Here is a 20654-nt window from a genome sequence, read left to right as displayed (position 1 = left end):
GAATCGAACTTTCATTAAGGATAACTTTGTGACATCAGCCTAAGCTAATCAGGTAAGTGACCTTACTATCGACATGGTTATACTTAATGTTGACACGTGCCATGTGGTTCTGCACGTGTCATATATATTGATATACTTATGATATGTTATGTATATATTATCATATGTGAATTGTATGATAATAATCACGGTACGATGTGTTTAGTGACATGTTTGAGATAGGATACGAGAAGGATTCACAAAATGAAATGTAACGATAGGAGTAAGATACGTTCATGAAATGTTAAGGTGAGGATTCATACCGAAGTGCTATGGATATGAGAGATTGATAAACGAATACGGTTAGGTTATGGGTAGAAAGGAATAGGTTTGTGATAGATTGATAAAACGATAGCGATAGAATATGTTCCTGTAATGATATGACTAAGGTACGTTCATGTAACGATATGAATGTGATAGGTATAAGAACGTTAAGACTATGATAAGTTAGGGAACAATATGACCATGAAGTGTTTACGATATGATATGATATGATTATGATACGACATGCGAATGACAGATATATATTATATATATATATATGTTGGCATATGATATGAAATATGTTATGGTACGGGATATGTGATAAATTGACATGTTTATGATATGATATATTGTAATGCAATATGTTATGGTATGATATGTATATGATGAAATCTTATGTTAAAAGCATGAGAGGTTATGTTATGTCTCCTAAATTGTGTGTATACAACATGATATGAATGACATGAAATCACCTTTATCTTAAAACACAGCCATAGACTTACGTGTTTCAAAAATATCTTTAAAACGACACAACAAAAGACTATATAAAATAAATAAGCGTTTAAGTTAAAAACATCCTATTCTACCCTAAGTCTAAGAAAATAAATACCACTATCCTATGTTGTGCCACGGTCTCGAGTTGCGATGTCGTTGTCAGCCGTACAAGAATGCCTTGTGATAAGATAAGGAATCACTACAAAGGGAGTAAGATTCGGATTACCTTGTTGATCAAATATCTCAAGGCAAGAACATTGTTTGAGATTCGAATCACTCCACAAGCAAGATCGATCATGCTAGCTTGAATGATTCTTGTTGATCAAATATCTCAAGGCAAGAACACTTGCTTGAGATTCGAACCACTCCACAAGCAAGATTGATCATGTCAAGCTTGAATGATTCTACATGCAACCAAAACTACATTGAGTTGTAAAGGAACTTAGCCATTGGCTAAAGAAAAGCACAAATGCTTCTTTTACTATATTTTCCAAGTCTTCTTACAAATACAACATACATGACTTTATATAGCCTCAAAATGAAACTATTGAAGGCATTCCAAGAGTTTTAACATTCATACTTAATGGCCATGATTAACCATTACGTAATTGTAATCTAGCGTAAATAAAAAGTCTTAAAATACATTAATGAAATACAATAATTTTAAATTACTCTAAATTATAATCCACCCAAAATTTATAACATGAAACTTCATTCTTCTTCAATGTGACATGAATTGAAATATCTTTTGATAATTTCAACAATATTTTCTTCACATCTTCATTGAAGCATATTGTACGATTGATATCTCTTGGTTCATATCACATTGCCTTAACCTGAAAAATGTAGTAGCACATGGCTTGAGTATTTAACGAAATACTCAGTAAGTGACTCCACTATTGGGGTTGAATGCAAGAACATGCGAATGCAATGACGAGACCTATCCTTTCAATCTATTTTCCTACGGTATTGTCCTAACAGGTAATCTGGAAGTGTACCATATACTCTTCACACAGCCCATACGTGCGAGTATGGGCTCACCAGTCAATTTCTACACCACTGGACCACTTTCCTTGTCGGGCGAGCATACTCTGGGAGCTCCTTAGGTCGGACACCCGTTAGAACTAGTAACCATCACGGCAGCGCTAAGATGCAAAACATAACGAACGTACCCCTGCCATTGGATGTACGCGTCCGTACCCTCGTGATGGAATAGGGGTATCCCCCCAAATGCATGAGCACACGTAATGCATGAGGTCCCCAATATTTCTACTTTTATCATTAATGAATATAACCCCGCTATCATCTTTCATGTTTAACATGTCATTTCTCATTTTTCAGTCTACGTATCATATATAATCCTAACGGGGTTACATCTCATTTCATTTTGTGAGAAGAATTTGATTAGGTCAAAATAGTTAGAGTATTTTTAGGGATCTAGTTTAAATATTTTTTTAACATATTTGTGGTTAGTTTCTATTGATGGTTATTTGTAAGGGTATAAAAGCCAAGTTCAGTATTCAATAATATGATCACTTCAAACTTCAATCGTTCGTTTATGTTTCTAGCTTAGGTATGTCAAAACCTAACAATTGGTATCAGAGCTGCAATTTTTTAGTGATCAAATAGAGAGAGTATGAGCGAAGACAAAATTTGAAGGAAGATCCCTCATCTCGATGGTCACTATGATCATTGGAGTGAGCTGATGGAAAATTTGCTCAGAGCAAAAGGTCTAGGGAGTGTGGTGGAGAATGGTTTCTCAGAACCAGAGAAAGAAACAATGTTGACTGAGGCACAAAAGGGCCACCTTGATGATGCTAGACTCAAAGATCACCAAGTAAACAATTACGTCTTCCAGGCAATTGATCGTACTATCTTTGAACAAATCTTGGATCGTCGCACAACCAAGATTGTTTGAGACTCAATGAAGCGAAAATTTGGTGGAAGCCAAAAAGTGAAGAAATCTCTCCTTAATGCATTTCTGAGAGAATTTGAGATCCTAGAGATGAAGAATGATGAAAGTATCACAGACTATTTTGCAAGAGTGATGATAATCTCCAACAAGATGAGAAGCAATGGAGAAGATATGCCAGACAAGAAAATTGTAGAAAAATTCTGGACTGAAAAATTTACTTATGTTGTAGTATCCATTGAAGAATCCAAAGATACTGATAACATGTCCATCGATAAATTACAAAGTTCATTAGTGGTGCATGAACAAAAATTTCAAAGATCCAGCATTAATGGAGAGGGGCAAGTTCTAAAAGTCGAAGGACGAACTGAATAAGTAAATAGAGGAAGAGGAACTTACAAGGGCAGAGGACGCAGAAGAGGATCCACTTTCAACAAAGCGTTGAATGTTATAGGTGTCATGACTTAGGTCATTTTCAATATGAATGCCTAAAGATAATAAGGAATTGAATTATGCAAAGGCAAGAAGAGGATGAAATGCTATTAATGGCTCATATCGAAAGACATGAAGCAAAAAGTAGCAATGCTTGGTTCTTAGATTCTGGTTGCTCAAACCATATGTGTGCAAGTGAAGGTACGTTTTCAAGCTTAAACAAGACATTTTTCCACGTTGTCAAACTTGAAAATAATACAAATATGAAAGTTATGGGAAGGGTGCAGTGAAATTAACTTTGCATGGGGTTCGTTGCACTAGTAGTAATGTGTATTGGGTACCTGAACTCAAAAATAATCTCTTCAGCGTTGGACAACTACAAGAAAAAGGAGTAGCAGTGCTGTTTAAAGATGGTGTATGTAACATTTATCTTCCACAAAAAGAAAAAATAGCCGAGTCAATTATGAGCCCAAATTGCCGTTTATTTTGGGTACTGAACCTTCTACCACAACAAATGAAGAAAGATGTCTCCAAGTTTCAAATACGGATCAGTCAACACTTTGGCACCATTGATATGGTCATCTCGGCTACTCTGATGGCAAGTGTGCCACTAAATGTGAAAAGCCTTCTCAAAGATGGTATGTTCTCGAGGAGTTTTTGGATTTTGAACTCTCTTTTCAGCCTCGTACAACTTCTCAAGTGAAAGTATTGTTTTGTTTTTTTTTAACTTTTAGGTATCATATCCCAAGATCTTACCTGAATTAGGGAGGAGAGAACACACGAGAAGAGTTTAGTGGGATGCCATTGGATATAGATAATTTTGGAGAAAATGTAAACATAAGTAATGATATTTTGTTATAATGATATGATTTAGTTTGAACTAACAAATGGTTACCAAGCTATTTTACAGAAACGGACACTCTTTACAATTTGAACGGCCCGATCTAGTTATTAGAATCCCCTGGTTCTTTCATAGCAGTCATAATTAATTTCTCTCGTTCTTTTGGAGTTCCTCGGAACTAAACTCGTGCCTGGAACATCCGAGGCGAATGGATAGGCGAAGCAAACGGAATCCGGGAGTAATTGGAGAAAAATGATTATTTATAGGGCGTGAAGCGAAAAGGGGTTATGAAATAGGCACGGAATTGGGTGGGAGTTCCAAGGACTTGAACGGGTCAGGGCTTTGGGTTACAGAGATAAAGAAGAGGCGAACGTTGAAGGTGAAGAAGCTGCAGAAACGGTGCTTGCAGAGTCCGGAACAATGGCGGCCATTCACATGGCGCCAACCATCAAATTACTGGTAATTTCTTTGCTCAGTTATCAAGTGTTGATTCTTGGCTTCTTTTCCTTTCCCAAAGGATCATCCATTTTTCACTATTTTCAATGTAAAGTTCATCTTCTAAGAGGAATTTGAGAAGAAAACATGTCTTCAGAAACAAACGTTATTTTAAGAGAAAATAGTTATCAAATTCGGGAAGAACTCTTGAAAATTATAAATGATCTCAAGTTTTGGTATCTCCAAAATCCTCATTCATAGTTCATAAACTTAAGCAACTGTTTGTTAGATGTTTAATATAGAAATTGCAGAGTTCTGATTGTAGCAACACTTTCAGATGAGGGAGAAACCCTGAGAAATTAAGTCTGAAGCCAAGACTTTATTAGCGGCTTCGGTCGGATGAAAACCGTCCCAGAAAACATAGCCGGTGGCGTTTGAACATGTTCCAATTGATCCATTGTTGCAGAGGAGGGAGGTCTCTACTGTACCTGTTCCACAGCAAGCCCTTCTTGCCTCAAAAAACCCTGTGACATTCAAAGTTCCAACTGGAAAGGTGAGTTTTCTTCTAATCTTTCCATCTGCATTGTGATTTCTGATGAAAATCATCTTGAACCAAGCGTAAAACTCGAGCTCGTAAACAGCTAGAGAGGGTTCTTAAGGGCTCAAAGAGCAAACACAGAATGATCTCAAACAGATTAGTAGGAAAAAACATAAATAGGGTATATCCTTTAATTTTAAGTTCCATATGAAGCTATTAAGTAAGAAAAACTTACCATTATCTGCAGGTTTTGACACCATATTCAAGAGAGGTTGATAAATATCAAAGACAACAAGCTTGAGATCAGAGAATCTGTTCTGCAAACTCTGAGATGTGCTTTGCAGCTTAGTGTTGAATGCCAGGGCATCTTGGTTTAACCTTTGGATGCATTGGTTGCTACCAGAACCAAATAGAGTGATGGCTGCTGGCAAGCAACCCATTGGAGGTAATCCTGTCACCCCTATCCTTCTTGCTCCCAGTCCATATAAGTTCTGTAAATATGATATGGTCCATATAAGTTCTGTAATTTTGATGTTTAAAACACTTTAGAATAAGAACTTGTTAGAGAACTGCTGTGGAAACACTTATAGAAATAGAAAGGGAAACTGGGAAACCTGAATGAAGTTTGAGTAAGAAGTAATGAGAATGTCTGAGAATTGCTGAGGTGAGTATGTTCTGTAGAGAAGAGGATTAACATAGTAATTCTGAATATAGTCGCTGCTGCCTGCACTAAGAAGATGAATACCACCAGAGAATATGGCATTGCCTTTCCCTGTTCCCACCATGTTTACAACTTTGCTTTGGTATTCCTTGTAATAATTCAACTGCTGGGTTAGAGCAATTGAATGCTGCAAAACCATGCAAGCAAGGATATGTTACAGCATCACCGGACTCAAAAACTTAGAAAAAAACAGAGCCACTAAACACCTTTTCCCATGGTTTAGTTTAGATTTTGGTAACCAAGCGGCTAACCAAGCTCACCAATAGTAGATATTGTTCTCTTTGATCTTTCCCTTTCGGACTTCTCCTCAAGATTTTTAAAACGTGTCTGACTTGGGCTGGACAGTTACAAATGGTATCAAAGCCAAACACCGATCAATGTACCAGCAAAGTGGCTGAACCCAACAGGGTGGACATGACGCAATGCGCCAGCAAGGATGCAGGGCCTCGAAGGGATGGATTTGATGAGGGTCCCACATCGATTAGAGAAAAGAACAAGTGCCAGCGATAACACTGGATCCAAAAGGGATGGATTATTAGATTCCACGTCGATTGTGGAGGAGAACGAAACATTATAAGGGGTAGAAACCTCTATCTAGAAGACCCATTTTTTAAAAGCCTAAAAAGAAAAGTCCAAGAAGGACAATATCTACTGGCGGTCGACTTGGACGGCTACCCAACCCATAAGCCAGAAGTCTAACATGCTAAGTTTTGTGTTTTAGAGTTGGAGAGGTAGAGAAGATTATTTACATAGAGCTGAGCAGTGCCATCATAAAAGCCAGAAGCAGCAGAAGCAAAGTTGGCTCCTGTTAAAAGCTTGTTTCCAGTGGCATCTTGGCTCAGATAAGCAGGAGGGTATGAAGAAAATCCAAGGAATTCCGCTGTGTATTAACAAAAAAAACAGAAACAAACTGTTTGGAAAAGATGAACATAGGACTTAAAAGAAAAACAAAGAAGAAGAAAATGGAAAGATACCTGTAAAATCAGTGGCAAGCTTTCCATTGCAAAACCTTCCTGTTGGTGCATGAGTAACAAAGTCTCTTCCATAAGGAGGAAAGTTGGCCTTAACAACTGTTAGAAGATTGTTGTTATTTCCGACGTCCACCACCGAGTCCCCGAAGATGCAGAGTGCAGGGACAAGAGGGTCACTGATAGCCACCGGAAAAACCAGAGCTAGAAGGCTGAAGGTAACCAAGAAGCCGCCGGCAGGGAGCTGCATCTTTCTTTTCTGGTGCAAAAGAGTGAAGGCTTTTGGTTTTGGCAAGAGAGAAGGAAGAAGGGAGAGTGAATGAAGATGCAGAGGGCAGTTGGGAGAGAATTTATTGAGGAAATTTGTTCATGGGAGAGTGTGTCAAACCGCCATAACTCTTCTTTGCATGATTTTGCTCATTTCCCCAAGGACGCTTAGATTTTCAGTCCACATATTGTTTTTGAAACTGTTCTTTATTATTGCTTAAAGATCAAAGAGAGGGATTTATATTATGTTTGTTTAGGATTAGTTGGTTGGAACAAATAAATGCTGAAATCAATTGAAAGAGGTATTATTTTCTGCAAAAGCTTCTTTTCTGCTACACTTACTGTTTTCTTGCATTTTGATGGAAGAACCTGTCATATGGAGTAAATGGGATTCTGCAACCTTGAAGCTTCCTTATTAATGGAGGTTGCAGGACTTGCAGGGAAGTGAAGAAAATGTTATACAACTCTTCAAAACCATAAATTACTCACTCAATTATATTTGAATTAGCTAACAACACGCTACATTTGTTACGATCCAAATCCACCGTTAACAAATCCACCGTTAACAGATATTGTCTTTTTTAGGTTTTCTCTTTCGGATTTTCTCTCAAGATTTTTAAAATGCGTTAGGGAGATGTTTCCACACCCTTATAAATAATGTTTCGTTCTCTTCTCCAACTGATGTGAGATCCACTCCCTTCAGGGCCCAACGTCCTCTCACGGACACTTATTCTCTTCTCCAATCGATGTGAGACCTCCCAATCCACCTCCTTTCGAGCCCAGTGTCCTTATTGGCATACCACCTCATGTCCTTGCTGGCATACTGGCTCGTGTCCACCCTCTTCAGGACTCAACCTCTTTGTTGACGCATTGCTTGGTGTCAAATTCTAATACCATTTGTAACAGTCCAAATCCACTGTTAGCAGATATTGTTCTCTTTTAGTCAAGGTTTTTAAAACGTATTTACTAAGGAGAGGTTTCTACACCCTTATGAAGAATGTTTCGTTCTCCTCAACCAATGTGGGATCTCACGCCAAGAAAGATAGAAATTTATAACCATTATTCAATCTTTAGATTACCTTGGAACAACTACAATTAATTATTTCAAGACAATAAGCATTAACATCTATAGTAAACTACTCGCATTATTTCATTCACATAAAGATAGTTGGAAACTGTCTCCAATACAGATGAGCACACGACTTCACTAGTAGACTTCATATTACTAACTTCCCATCATCAATCTAAACAGAACAGAGTACTTGATAGCATTTTAAGGCAAAAGGATGCAACATCTCTGATACAATGTACAAGATTTTGAGTAGCATGCCTTATAGTGGACGTTCAAACCGATTTAGATAAACTTATGGCCTGATCTATGTGTGCATTAGAAGCTGAAACACACCATCATCAGTTACCACGACATAGTCGTATGCAAGCCTCCTAGCACGTTCGTGGAATTCGATCATGTCTGATTTGTCGATCTGAAGTCCAACCAATATATTTGCACCAGTTTCACCCTGTTCAAGTTGAAAATATATTTTGGATGGATTAGCACATGGTAGTAGTATGAGAGGTTCTTGAACATAGTCTTCCTAATATGAGTAATTAAAAAGTCACACCTGCCCACGATAATGAAACAAACTAATGTTCCAGCGAGGACTGAAAGCGTCTAAGAACTTCTCGAGAGCACCTGGCCTTTCTGGGAAAATAAAACGACAAAGAACTTCATTTTCGACGTTCGATTTGCCTCCCATCTGTGAAGAATAATGTGTTCATTAGACGATATGTCATACCCATCAGGATAAATTCTTGCATGTAAGATGTCCCTAACAATGAGATTAAAAGAGAAATAGAGCTAAAAGAAAACAGCTGAGAAGGAGGATCTTTCTTCATTTGAGCATAATTCAGTGAATTATACTCAAATGTGATACTCGAATTAGCCAAGAACTAGCCAAGAACGCACTGAGTTATGCTCAAATGAGCCAAGAACGCGCTGAGTTATGCTCAAATGAGCCAAGAACGCGCTGAATTATGCTCAAATGAGCCAAGATTGTAGGCATTTGGGAAATCGAATAGAAAGGAAAATGCTTACCAAGTAACGCAAGTGATCCTTTACAAGATCATTTTTTGTGAGATTATAAGTTTCAAGCTGAGAAGCCTTCATCCTGTTCTTCATTTCTTCAAGTTCTGAAGGCATATGCATACCAACACTATAAAGCACAATGATGAAAAGCATATTAAATTAAGCTACCTTCTTTGATAGTCCACAAGTAAAAGAAGCCCTATTCTCTCTACCCTGCCGACGCTGACAGCCTATTAGCAACTAAAAGAATCATTAAAATGTCTTCAACAATGACAAAATTGAAACTATTCAATTAAGAAGAAATGAAAGAGAAAAGGACATAAACACCCCAATAAGAGATGCAACCCCACCCCCAAACTAGGTAAGCACAAAAGAAATGTAACAGTCTAACCCCATCGTTAGCAGATATTTTCCGTTTTGACCAGTTACATATCGTCTTCAGACTCACGATTCTAAAACGCGTATACTAGGAAGAGGTTTCCACACCCTTATAAATAATGCTTCGTTCCCCTCTCCAATCAATGTGGGATCTCACAATCCACCCCCCTGGAGGTCAGTGTCCTCGCTGGGGTGTCTATCTCTGATACCATTTGTAACAGCCCAAGCCCACCACTAGCAAATATTGTCCGCTTTGGCCCGTTACGTATGGCCGTCAGCCTCACGGTTTTAAAACGTGTCTGCTAGGAAGAGATTTCCACACCCATATAAGGAATGTTTCATTCCGCTCTCCAACCGATGTGGGATCTCACAAGAAAAGCATTAAATCTCACAAGAGACCACATCTCCAATCGAGATCTCTAAGGCCTCTCAAGAACTCCTTTATCCCTCTCTAACCAAAACACCAGAATCATTAGAACAAGTATTCGAATGTGCCAATGTGGATCAATGCCAATGAACATGGCATGTGATAGAGGCTAGAGCTTCAAATAAGCTAGCAAGAAAATAACCCCAAACGAGTGCCTTGAAACAAGTATCCAAGAAGCCAAAGAAAGGCAACCAACAGCCAGAAACCAAAAATAAGCACTTACTTATAAAGAACAACTGCCTCTTTTTCAGAGTTATATCTGTACTTGAATTCTGTAATGTTCATAGGACCAACCTGAAAATCGAAAGATACCCAGTTAGCATCCTTTTAAAGTTTGTAACCACCGATCGAGAATAAGTTATAGCAAGAAAACTTCGAAAGACATAAACAAACCAGTTCACAAAATTTTTTAAAGCTTCCAGGTTTCTCCGGCACTATAGTTGCGAGAACAGCCTCTCGTTCAGCACCGACATTGGCAAGTTCGGTAACTATTCTCAGTTTGTCAAAGTTCATATTTGCACCACTGGTTATTACCACAACATTTTCTCCCTTCAAACCATAATATTTGCAGTATGCCTCAGCTCCAGCAAGAGAAAGAGCACCTGCAGGTTCCAAGATGCTCCTCTTCTCTTCAAACATATCCTATGATATAAGACCAAATATCAAAAACCTAGCTCAAACAGCAGCTTAAAGAATATTGAAGAGGAGTTCCACAATAAAAACCACATCTTTTCTTATCCGAGTACCATTGGAAGGAGAAAACGAAAGCCTTGTCATATTATGAGACATGTCCATACTTAGCATAACATAATTAGCATTATAGATCCCTAACTACATTTATGGAACTAAAATAATGGCATGTATGTGAATGAATGATGGAAAATAAAAGAAGCTCAAACCTTTATCGATGCACATATAGCATCACGACTAACAAGAACTACACCATCCATGAGATCTTTGCAAAGGCGAAATGTTTCTTCACCGACTTCTTTGACAGCCACACCATCTGCAAAAACTCCAGCCTTGTCCAACATTATTCTTTGGCCATGACATAATGATAGTGCCATCGCATTTGCATCAGATGGCTCCACCCCAATAATCTTTACCTGTATGAAAGATGTGAAAGTAAGGTCATTAGAAATTAGTACTCGTTCCTTAGAGGGAGGCAGAGATATATTAAGGAATATGTAACATCAAGAATCCAAATAATTCTGACACGTCGTTCCATACAAGATTAGTTAAAAGCCTATGGTCAATCCAAGTGGGCAGGGCGAACGTGAACACTTATGTTAAAAGAGAATGAAATGAAAGGAACCTATTTGATGAACAACATTTAAGTTTATGAACGTGAAAAAATTGGAAGTGAAAGAATTATTGTGAGATCCCACGTCGGTTAGAGAGGGGAACGAAACATTCCTTATAAGAGTGTGGAAACCTCTCTTTGAGAGGAAGCCTAGAAGGAAAAGCCCAAAGAAGACAATATCTACTAGCGGTGGATTTGGGCAGTTACAAATAGTATCAAAGCTAGTCACCAGGCGGTGTCCTAGCGAGGACGCTAGTGGATTGTGAGATCTCACATCGGTTGGAGAGGGAAACGAAACATAACTTATAAGGATGTAGAAACCTCTCCCTAGTAGACACGTTTTAAAACTTTGGAGAAAGCCCAAAGAGGACAATATTTGCTAGCGGTAGGCTTGGGTTGTTACAATTATACCGTACGTAGTTGCTTATATAGTGTTAACAAAGCTCAAAACAAAATTTACTCCTACAAAGACCAACAAACCTCCGGAGAAACCCTCTTGACATAAGCAGCAATACCAGCAATCAGACCACCACCTCCAACAGGCACAAAAATAGCATGCAATGGACCCTTCATTTGACGAACAATCTCCATCCCAACAGTACCCTGCCCAGCTATGACATCAGGGTGATCAAAAGGGGGTATGAACGTACGCCCTTCCTCTTTACTCCGCTTCTTAGCATACGCTTGTGCCTCGTCATACGAATCTCCAACAAGAACAACAGTTGCACCCAGTTTTTGAACTGATTGCCACTGTAACATTAGATATCCACACTTCCATTAGCAAACCACATAAAACAAACACCAGGACAAGGACCAAAAATGAAAGAGCCTATAACTAAAGAGAGTACTGCACCTTAATTTCGGGTGTCGTAACAGGCATAGCAATCACAGCATCACATTTCAAACGCTTAGCAGCCAATGCAACTCCTTGAGCATGATTTCCAGCTGAGGAGCATATAACTCCCTTTTCCAACTGTTCTTTAGGAAGTTTAGCCATCATATTATAAGCTCCTCGAAGCTTGAATGAAAACACCTACAAATCCAAACAGAAACAACCTAAAACCATGACTATTTAGCAATAAGCTCAACACATCAAGAAATCTTCGTCTAATGTTCAAACCAAAAGCTACAGTTCATACATGGGTACTAGTTCAATCCAAATCCTTGAACAAATGGCCAAAGAGAAGTTAGTTCTCAAACCAATAAATTCACTTACAGGCTGCAAGTCCTCCCTCTTGAGCCAGATATTGACCCCTAAACGCTCAGACAACTTGGGCGCAAGCTGCAAAGGGGATTCAATAGCCAATTCATACACCTTCGAACCCAAAATCCTGGTCAAATACTCCATCGCATCAAGGCCATCCTCGCCACCATCAGAACCCGAACGGTCGGGAACGGCGCCAAGATATCCAGGCGGGAACTGCAGCGAATCCGCCGATACCCTTTTGGGAGGAGGCGAAGGGGGCGCCGCCAATGCGTCTCCAAGAGTCGCAATCGAAGTGTCCAATACAGGACTGTTAGAGATATCAACCGTGTCTTTTGAAACCATGGCTTGGCAGAGTACCCGCCTGGTATGTCTCATTCCGCTTCGATTGTCAATCGGAATGGACGCCCCTCTCGAGAAAGAAAATGGGGGCGGAAGAAGACATTTACGAGTAAGTGGTTCAAAAATCGGCGCGTTGAGAAGACGGGCCTCCATTGAAGTTGCAGGAAGGCAAAAATCGGAGCAGCAAATGGAAAAAAGGGTTGAAGGGCGGCGGCGGCGGCGGCGGGCAGCAAAAAGTGGGAAATGGAAGGGAATCTCCCTCTGTATTATACTTGCCCGGCTTCACTACGATACAGTGCCGCAAAGCGTCGATGGAAAAAGTAAGAATCGGACAAGAATCGAAGCTCTAAATGTTATGATCCGATATCATAAACCAGCCGTCGTGGGCTTGATCTGTCTCTGTATATATTGGACAAGAATTTCACAGATCCATACTATACCGTCAACAATCAACCATGAGAAAATTTGGTAGCTAGGTAATATGAATTATGATGAATTAATCCTTATAGAAAGTAATTAAATTTAAAATTTAATGACAATTTGGATGAAAATTTATGATTTTTTTTTTCTTTTTTAAGAGTGTTCATAAATATTCAGCCATTAATTTTTATGATTTTTCTTTCATTTTTTTTTAATTTTATAATTAAAATAAATCAATGTTTTTCTTTAGTAATAAACCAACTTTGTTTAATTAAAATAAAATAAAGCAAATGAACGTGCAAGTAATAATATTAAATTAATAAACAATAAGATAATATAATTTAATTATTATATAAATTATTAGTTTGATAAATGGGTCGTTTTTGCGACAGTGAGTTCCAATCTTTGAGTTGTTCAATAGTTCGGTATTTTTTAACAATATTTTTTTATAAATAACAATTCCCTACGAGAAAGTGTCACAACCGTACTCTTTTGACATTCTCGAATTAGTTGGGTTGTATTTACTCTCGCTCACGAATAAATCAATTAATTTAAATTCAGGTTGCCGGTGGCATAAACAATGTGTGATTTAGCTTCAGCCTCGTTCTTTTAAAATGATTTTAGAAAAAAACGATGTTCGATTAAATTTTGAAAAAAAATCTTGAAAGCAATGTTGTACGCTAGCAAATAATAAGAAACAATAACCGACATTGATAACGTAAATTATTAATTATCATTAAACGTAAATAACATTGTAAAAAGAAAAGCATTTAAATGGCTGGAAATTGTATAATAAAAAATGTAGAAATTAATAGAATTATTAGTATTAATTAGATAATAAAGGGTGGCAATTAACTTAAATTAATAATTATCAATTAGTGTAAATAACATGTATTTATTAAAAAATAACTCTACAATGGGATTGATGGAAATTGTATAATAATTATACAGCTTAATTAGTTAATTAGTAATTAATATTGGATCTAAATTAGGGAAAAAAATAGGCTATATGCTAAATTAAGTGATTAATATAATTATTTTTATGTTTTTGATAAATATAAAGCTTAAGCTAGCTATTAGCAATTAATGTTGCATCTAAATTAAGTAAATAAATAAAGGAAAAAAGGGTGAAATCCCTTTTTGAGATTTTTTTTAATTGCTAAAATAAATAGGATATATATATATATATATGTATATATATGGAATTATAACCTAAGAGTTAGGGCATTTAGTTACAATATAGTACCATTTGTGACCATATATTATAGATTATTTGTATGTCACATTATATATTGGTTTAAAAATATATTTATTGTTGATTTTACGCTATGCTTTTTTCAAATTATTCCTTGAATAAATTTTTTTTAGAAAGACTGACATAAAGGTGCAACTTTTCAACCATACTTTTTTTTAAGAATTTATTGCATTCAAAATTTGAACATAAATTCAAGTTGTAGGACCCACCTATAGTTGTTGTTTTGATTTATGCAATTTAACATGAAATAAACATTTTTTATTTATTTATGCAATTTTAAATAAAATAAACATTGTACCTTTGTACCTTTTTACTTGTTTTTTTTTTTTTTTTTATTATTTAGGTTGTCGATAATTCTACATGTTTATATAAGAAATGCTTTATTTCTCTCTTCAACCGATGTAGAATCTCACAACTCAACCCTTTAGAGGCCTAGCGTCCTCGTTGGCACACTCCCTGGTGACGGACTTTGATACCATTTGTGTTGAATGACAATGTTGTGAACAACATTTATCGATGGCTTCAAATATAAGTATATTAAATTAAGGTAAAATTAATTGATTTGGGAATAATTATAAGTAAGTGTCGTGTTAAATAAATCCATTAAATATTTGGATGAAAAACTTGAATTAAGTTAAGATAATGAACGTTGGATGGAGACATGTGTCAGTGAGACAATTGTGCGGCTTGTGAGAAATTTGAACTTTGCGGACAACGTCGGTGTATGCTCGAATCTTGAATCACATTCAAAAGAAATATTTTGGAAGACGTGAATGAAAATATACGTTGAAACAATTTGAAAGAAAGTAATGTTATAAGTTAAAAGCGATTATACAATGATAATGGCTTAGATAGCATAAAACCCGAGTAGGAAGAACTGACGACTAGTCATATCTCCTATAGTACACTTTGAGACATTTTAGTCTTGACAGGTGTAGACATGATTTTGGTGAGAATAGTCATACACCCACGTATTGACACATCATGAAGTAGTAAAAGCTTATCTAAGATGAAAGCATGTAGAAGGAGGTTTGGAACGGACATGCAACCATGGACAACACGTCCTCGACAAGCATGATCGGGACATCCGACATGTAGCCATAAACAACACACCTTGGACAAGCATGACCATGACACAAACGCACTATCAATCGTATTCAATTACACTAACAGATTATACCTACAACAATGGCATCTCTATTTCTACTTCTACCTCTAATCTAAGGCCATTGACATAAACTATTTTCTACAGCAACGCAACCCTCTTCACAGATCAAACTAAAATTTCAAAACTTACAGCTTTCAACTTATAATAGCAGACCTCATTGTGGGTCGCAGCAGAACGACGAGGTTGAAGAAAAGGATGCCTGCATTTAGCCAGATGAAAGATGCAGGAGGTGCACAAACATTTGCTCTTCGAGCTTGGGTGATAACCAACCCGACCAAGCATTCAAAATACAGATTGGCCAGGTGAAGGTGGCTAGCACAAATAATGAACACAAGGGAATCCTCAGAGTTATTGGACTTCAGAACAGTTTCAAATGTATTAGTAGTACAACGACGATGTGGAGCAGCTGATAGAAATGCTTTCTTGAGGAGCTGCTGACACTCAGCTGTCCATCGATGAACACGTCCTTCCCGGACGTTACAGAAACGTTTACAGACGATGAACCTGTCGAACAGCAGTTATCTTTATTCAGAAAGGATTTCGAGGGAAATACTTCATGTAGAATTCTACAGTTGGTCTAACTTACAGTCATAATTGGCCCATCCGATTCGTTGTCGAGCTAAGTCATAGACGACGATCTTATCTTTCAAAACAAGATCTACAAAATGAAAGGGTGTTCATCAATGAAAATGAAGATGTGTGAGGCTGTTTGTCCATGGTATTCAAATTCGAGACTAAATTTAGAATTTAACCTCCTAAAATATTTATTCCATCCTCGGCTTTCTGAAAACCGATGCACCGTAAAGCAGGTTCCTGCAAGATTAAGGTGCTTAGCGTTATACGACTGCCATAATTCAATATTCAAACTCTCATAAGTCATGCATGAACAAAAATATTCGAAATGATATGCTGGCAAAATTGTTGAGCAACTTACTATGCTGTCAAACTGAAGATATTCTTCAGGTTTCAGCACCATGGATGCAATACCCTCAAAATTAAAGCTGATCACAGGAAATACTTCTGATACACTGAACATAAAAACAAGTACTCGTTTAGTTCCTGGAAAAAGAAAAGAGCGAAGGCACCGTTCTCTTCGAAAATCAATCATAATTTCAAATCTTATTCGGTTAAGTCGAACAAGAGAGAACACCTTGTCGAGACTCGATAACATTGGCTACCCCTGGAAATTGTAGGGGTGGTTGATTGAGAAACAGCAGAAGTTATCTACAAGCAAGCGATAGTAAAATCAGAACCAGTGCATGTAGATAAGCATTAACAAAATACATACATACATACATACATATATAAATGTCAAACTATAGCACAATCGGTAAACGTGTTGAGTCAACCCCAACTGGTACGGTTTAGTTGAACTGTCGCTTCGATAATGATAATTTATAATCATGAAATTTATTGCAAGCAAGCAATGGGAGTCCCAACTTCTCCCCAAAAAAATCAAACCTAACCACAGGAAACATACAAGAATAGGAAAAAAAAAAACTTACTACAGAGACAATCCAGTTGTAAACATCTTCCACAAGATATGCTAAAGTTGTTCCAGAGTCAATAATGGTTCCTCCTGCATTTGATATTGAAAACACTGTGGGATTTGGAAATGGTTGCCCGCTGATTGCAATACTCTGTAGATTTAAGGTATAGTGCGGCCTGATATCAATTAAAAAGTAAATAAGTAAACATATAACTATATAGCTATAAACTGTGGAATGCATCTCACATGAATGTCTAACAAGACAACAACACAGGAGAAAAGAAACAGAAAAAGAAAAAATTGTTGCCAGAGATGACAAAAACGCATTGAAAGAGTGACGAATCGGCAAAGGGTTTAAGGCTAGTGCAATATTTCAATCTGAGTTTCCATGGTAAAGTAGAAATCATAACCTGATGAATGAATAGCCATGAACCGTGGAGGTCAATTAAAAAATTATAAGGCTTATGTAAGAGCCCAAGCCCACCACTAGCCGATATTATCCTTTTTGGGCTTTCCCTTTCGAACTTTCCCTCAAGGTTTTTAAAACGTGTATGCTAGGAAGAGATTTTAACACCCTTATAAGGAATGCTTTGTACCCCTCTCCAACCTATGTGGAATCTCACAATCCACCCCCTTGGGGCCCAACGTCCTCGCTAGCACACTGCCCGGTGTCTAGCTTTGATACTATTTGTAACAACCCAAGCACACCGCTAGCAAATATTGTTCTCTTCAGGCTTCTCCTGAAAGTTTTGAAAATGCGTTTGCTAGGGAGAGATTTCCACACCCTTATAAAGAATGCTTCGTTCCCCTCTCCAACCGATGTGGGATCACACAACTTATCCCTCTTAATGACATGTGGTTTAAACTAGAGACTTCTAAGTGATCGTAAAATATTGATTACGAGAATATTTCCAAGGACAGTTGTCACAAGGGGTTTATATGAATTATCAACGTATCACATCTAAGTTCCTCGTAATTGAAAACTGAAAGCTTAAAAAAGTGAAGTGGGAAGAATATTAGTATGTCTCTGGAAAATCGGGTAAAAAATTGATCCTATTGGAGTCATTCATGCAAGTCATGTATGGTTTATAAAGAATAAGTAGAAGCAATAACCAAATCCTTCACAAGATAGAGAACATACTGAGATGGAATAAGTGGACTATAAACAATGCTGGGCTCCAGAATCTCACCAAGAACCAAGATACCCCCTCCATTTTCCCCTCCTTTCAAACAGTGAGAGAAAACTTTAGGTGTTATCCCTCGAGACGATAATTGTGATATAACTGAAAACTCCCCTCGACCAAATCCAAAAATTCCATCAAGTGCTACGGTTGTTCGAGTCAAATCCCCATACTGATATATGCTACACCTGCATTGACAACCAAATGAAACAGTACTTTCAAGTTCCCAACCAAAAATGAATAAATACATACATGATATCAAAAGAGCAAGTATAGAGAAAACGTTTTCTCTCAACTAGATAAACATGAATCTAGTATATTATCAACCACAGAACAGACTACATCCCAAATATTTCACTCTTGGCAATATAGCAGAATATTAAGGAGCAATGACGTAAACAATGGCTTCGGACGGTTTGAATATGATGTTTCAGCTGAATTCTGCAATGAATTTAGTCCTTAGGTGACGAACATCAGGAAGACCAAGTCTTACTAGAGGTCGTTAGTGAGGTTCGGAGAAAAATTATTTTCGTTTCTTTGTTAAAAAGGCAAGTCAAGTGAAAAACTGTTTTAATAATTTTTTATCAAAAAGTTATTTTCCCTCCAAGAATGTCGTTCTTCCTTCGAAATTACAAACGTGTAAACAACATTATGAGTACACAACAACTTCAACCTCCACAAGTAGCCCAAATCATATCTCGCTCTAGAAACAAAAAATTATCTGATCTGCAAAATAAACTACCAAATAACTGGAATTTCTTTAAGATAAGAGTGTTCTTCCCCCGTGTTTACTATCGAGCAGTTCAAATCCAATCTTTTGCAGAAATATAACGTTTAAATAAGATTTATCAACTTACCCAAAAACAATAGCGGCTGAGGAGTTTGCAATCACAGACTCCCCAAGAATCATATCAAAATACATTGAATCAGTAACATAAAAGCCCGACGTCGCACTTCTATCTCGATACTGGAAGGTGTAATTGCAGTTGTCATTCTGGGATAAGCATTGATTTGTGGTGGTCGGAGCTGCAGAACATATTGGATCAGAGCAGGAAACCAGCCTAGCAGACGACGACATTGCAGTATCAAACAAGTTGAGTTCTATCTGTAAAGATAAAACATCATAAAAACTTAGGGGTCAAGCAAGAAATCTCCATTCTGCAAGGTTTTGTTCATGAACGAAAAACAGAACATTACTCCAAGTCCGCTTGATTGGGGACAACCATCGCAAGGACTGCAATTGACCCACAAAATGTCACTCCCAGTATCGATCTGCACGTTGAATTCCCTCTGGGGATTGCCCAACTTCACTTTGGTGTAATAAAGCCTATGAAAACCAAGACCCGGAGTTGAATAACACCACACCAGACAGTACAAATTTTGCAGTAAACCCTTTCAATTCCATTAACTTGTAGGCAAAGAAAAAGAGGGCAAATAGAATTCAAGATAAATTGAATTTATCTAAACATAGGTCAATTGAAATTATCTTTTCACAAAATCGAAAGAGTTCTTCTCATAATTTTTTTTTTTTTTTTTTTGATAAGAGAGTTCTTCTCATAATTTTACGAAGAATATTGATAGAGTTGATGATTAACAAAACTAACTGCAACCCAACTCGTTTAATTAATCAGAAGAAAATGAAAACTGTCTTCGTAGCATTAAGTACCATCCACGAATTATTTCTCCGCCCAACATTCTATAAATAGATATAGAAATATTAAAACAAACGATCGTGGTGCAGATAATGGAAGAATTAAAACAATCGGGCACGTGATATTGCAACAAAACAGAATACCCAATCGCACAAAATTAGCAAAGACGAAGAGAATTGAAAGAAAGAAGAGGACGCACCCGACGAATTGCTCGGAGGAGCCTTTAACGGAGAAGTCGACGATGCCACCACGCAATCGGCGCAAGACGCGGGAATGGCGGAGACGGTCGCGAGCTCTGAGGGAATGAAAATGGGGAGTGGGAGGGTGGGGGAAGGCTCTGTGGAGAGGGAAATGGTGGGCGGAGAAGGCGGCGGCGGCGGAGACGGGGACCGTGCCGGTGAGGAAGAAGGAGAGTAAGAAGGAGATGAGGCAAAAGAAGAGGCGCATTTTGGTGGGGTTTTGGGAGTGGGAAGTGGGCTGTGAAGTTGTTGGTGTTCTGTAGAAAGAGAGGGAAACTTAGCGACGAAGATCAAAGTGGAGCTTTGCTTTGCTCTTCTTCGCCTTTTGGGCGTTGATGGAAGTGGCGCGCGACACGAATGGGCAGATGGCCTTCTTTTTTTTACACAAAAGGTTGTGCCCAATTGCCTATTTATTTAAAATTTTTAATTAAATTAATTAAAATACGCATAATTATTAAATTTTATCTAAAAAATATCTCTATTATTGTTGTATTAACCGAATTTTAAAAATAATTATCAACTTTGAAAAATAGTATTAATATCCTTAAATAAATATATATATATATATATATATATATTTTTTTTTTTTTTTACTATT

At 37.5% G+C, this 20654-nt stretch overlaps 3 protein-coding genes and 1 long non-coding RNA gene across 4 annotated transcripts; 1 reads left to right on the top strand and 3 right to left on the bottom strand.

The window, feature by feature from the left end:
* The first annotated feature begins 4153 nt into the window (after nt 1–4153).
* LOC111463133 lies at nt 4154–5295 on the top strand. Its single transcript, XR_002713828.1, has 3 exons — nt 4154–4442; nt 4730–4971; nt 5204–5295. It is a non-coding gene; the product is annotated as an uncharacterized LOC111463133 (long non-coding RNA).
* On the bottom strand, nt 4655–7204 carry LOC111463132 (GDSL esterase/lipase At5g03820-like). Its single transcript, XM_023106961.1, has 5 exons — nt 6652–7204; nt 6427–6557; nt 5571–5804; nt 5192–5447; nt 4655–4942 (listed from the first exon to the last, which is right to left on the bottom strand). Exons 1-5 carry the CDS (start codon nt 6893–6895, stop codon nt 4752–4754), a joined length of 1056 nt encoding a protein of 351 aa, XP_022962729.1. The 5' UTR covers nt 6896–7204; the 3' UTR covers nt 4655–4751.
* Nucleotides 7205–8037: 833 nt separating this feature from the next.
* Nucleotides 8038–13041, bottom strand: LOC111463330 (threonine dehydratase biosynthetic, chloroplastic-like). The gene is made up of 9 exons (XM_023107213.1): nt 12323–13041; nt 11960–12139; nt 11587–11856; nt 10703–10909; nt 10197–10445; nt 10027–10097; nt 9008–9125; nt 8535–8669; nt 8038–8432 (listed from the first exon to the last, which is right to left on the bottom strand). The coding sequence occupies exons 1-9, from the start codon at nt 12803–12805 to the stop codon at nt 8289–8291; spliced, it is 1857 nt and encodes a 618-aa protein (XP_022962981.1). The 5' UTR covers nt 12806–13041; the 3' UTR covers nt 8038–8288.
* Nucleotides 13042–15142: 2101 nt separating this feature from the next.
* On the bottom strand, nt 15143–20421 carry LOC111463213 (aspartic proteinase-like protein 2). Its single transcript, XM_023107075.1, has 10 exons — nt 20017–20421; nt 19363–19492; nt 19023–19270; nt 18126–18353; nt 17001–17160; nt 16646–16719; nt 16430–16523; nt 16248–16308; nt 16082–16153; nt 15143–15999 (listed from the first exon to the last, which is right to left on the bottom strand). Exons 1-10 carry the CDS (start codon nt 20262–20264, stop codon nt 15854–15856), a joined length of 1461 nt encoding a protein of 486 aa, XP_022962843.1. The 5' UTR covers nt 20265–20421; the 3' UTR covers nt 15143–15853.
* Between the last annotated feature and the right edge of the window lie 233 nt (nt 20422–20654).

This window comes from Cucurbita moschata, unplaced genomic scaffold, assembly GCF_002738365.1.
Source record: "Cucurbita moschata cultivar Rifu unplaced genomic scaffold, Cmos_1.0 Cmo_Scf00028, whole genome shotgun sequence".
Taxonomy (NCBI): Eukaryota; Viridiplantae; Streptophyta; class Magnoliopsida; order Cucurbitales; family Cucurbitaceae; genus Cucurbita; species Cucurbita moschata.
This window is presented reverse-complemented; position numbering and strand designations above follow the sequence as displayed.

What these genes read in the sequence shown, in the direction of transcription:
- LOC111463330 (XM_023107213.1), bottom strand. Translation starts at nt 12,805, where the DNA reads ATGGAGGCCCGTCTTCTCAACGCGCCGATTTTTGAACCACTTACTCGT. An exon ending in AGAGGGAGGACTTGCAGCCT is followed by an intron (nt 12,140 to 12,322) that starts GTAAGTGAATTT and finishes TTGGATTTGTAG; the next exon opens with GTGTTTTCATTCAAGCTTCG. An exon ending in TCAAGAGGGTTTCTCCGGAG is followed by an intron (nt 10,910 to 11,586) that starts GTTTGTTGGTCT and finishes TCTTTCATACAG; the next exon opens with GTAAAGATTATTGGGGTGGA.
- LOC111463132 (XM_023106961.1), bottom strand. Translation starts at nt 6,895, where the DNA reads ATGCAGCTCCCTGCCGGCGGCTTCTTGGTTACCTTCAGCCTTCTAGCT. An exon ending in ATGGCACTGCTCAGCTCTAT is followed by an intron (nt 5,805 to 6,426) that starts GTAAATAATCTT and finishes ATGGTTTTGCAG; the next exon opens with CATTCAATTGCTCTAACCCA. An exon ending in GTCAAAACCTGCAGATAATG is followed by an intron (nt 4,943 to 5,191) that starts GTAAGTTTTTCT and finishes TGAATGTCACAG; the next exon opens with GGTTTTTTGAGGCAAGAAGG.
- LOC111463213 (XM_023107075.1), bottom strand. Translation starts at nt 20,264, where the DNA reads ATGCGCCTCTTCTTTTGCCTCATCTCCTTCTTACTCTCCTTCTTCCTC. An exon ending in TGTTATCGAGTCTCGACAAG is followed by an intron (nt 16,524 to 16,645) that starts GTGTTCTCTCTT and finishes TTTTATGTTCAG; the next exon opens with TGTATCAGAAGTATTTCCTG. An exon ending in CGGATGGGCCAATTATGACT is followed by an intron (nt 16,000 to 16,081) that starts GTAAGTTAGACC and finishes GCTGTTCGACAG; the next exon opens with GTTCATCGTCTGTAAACGTT.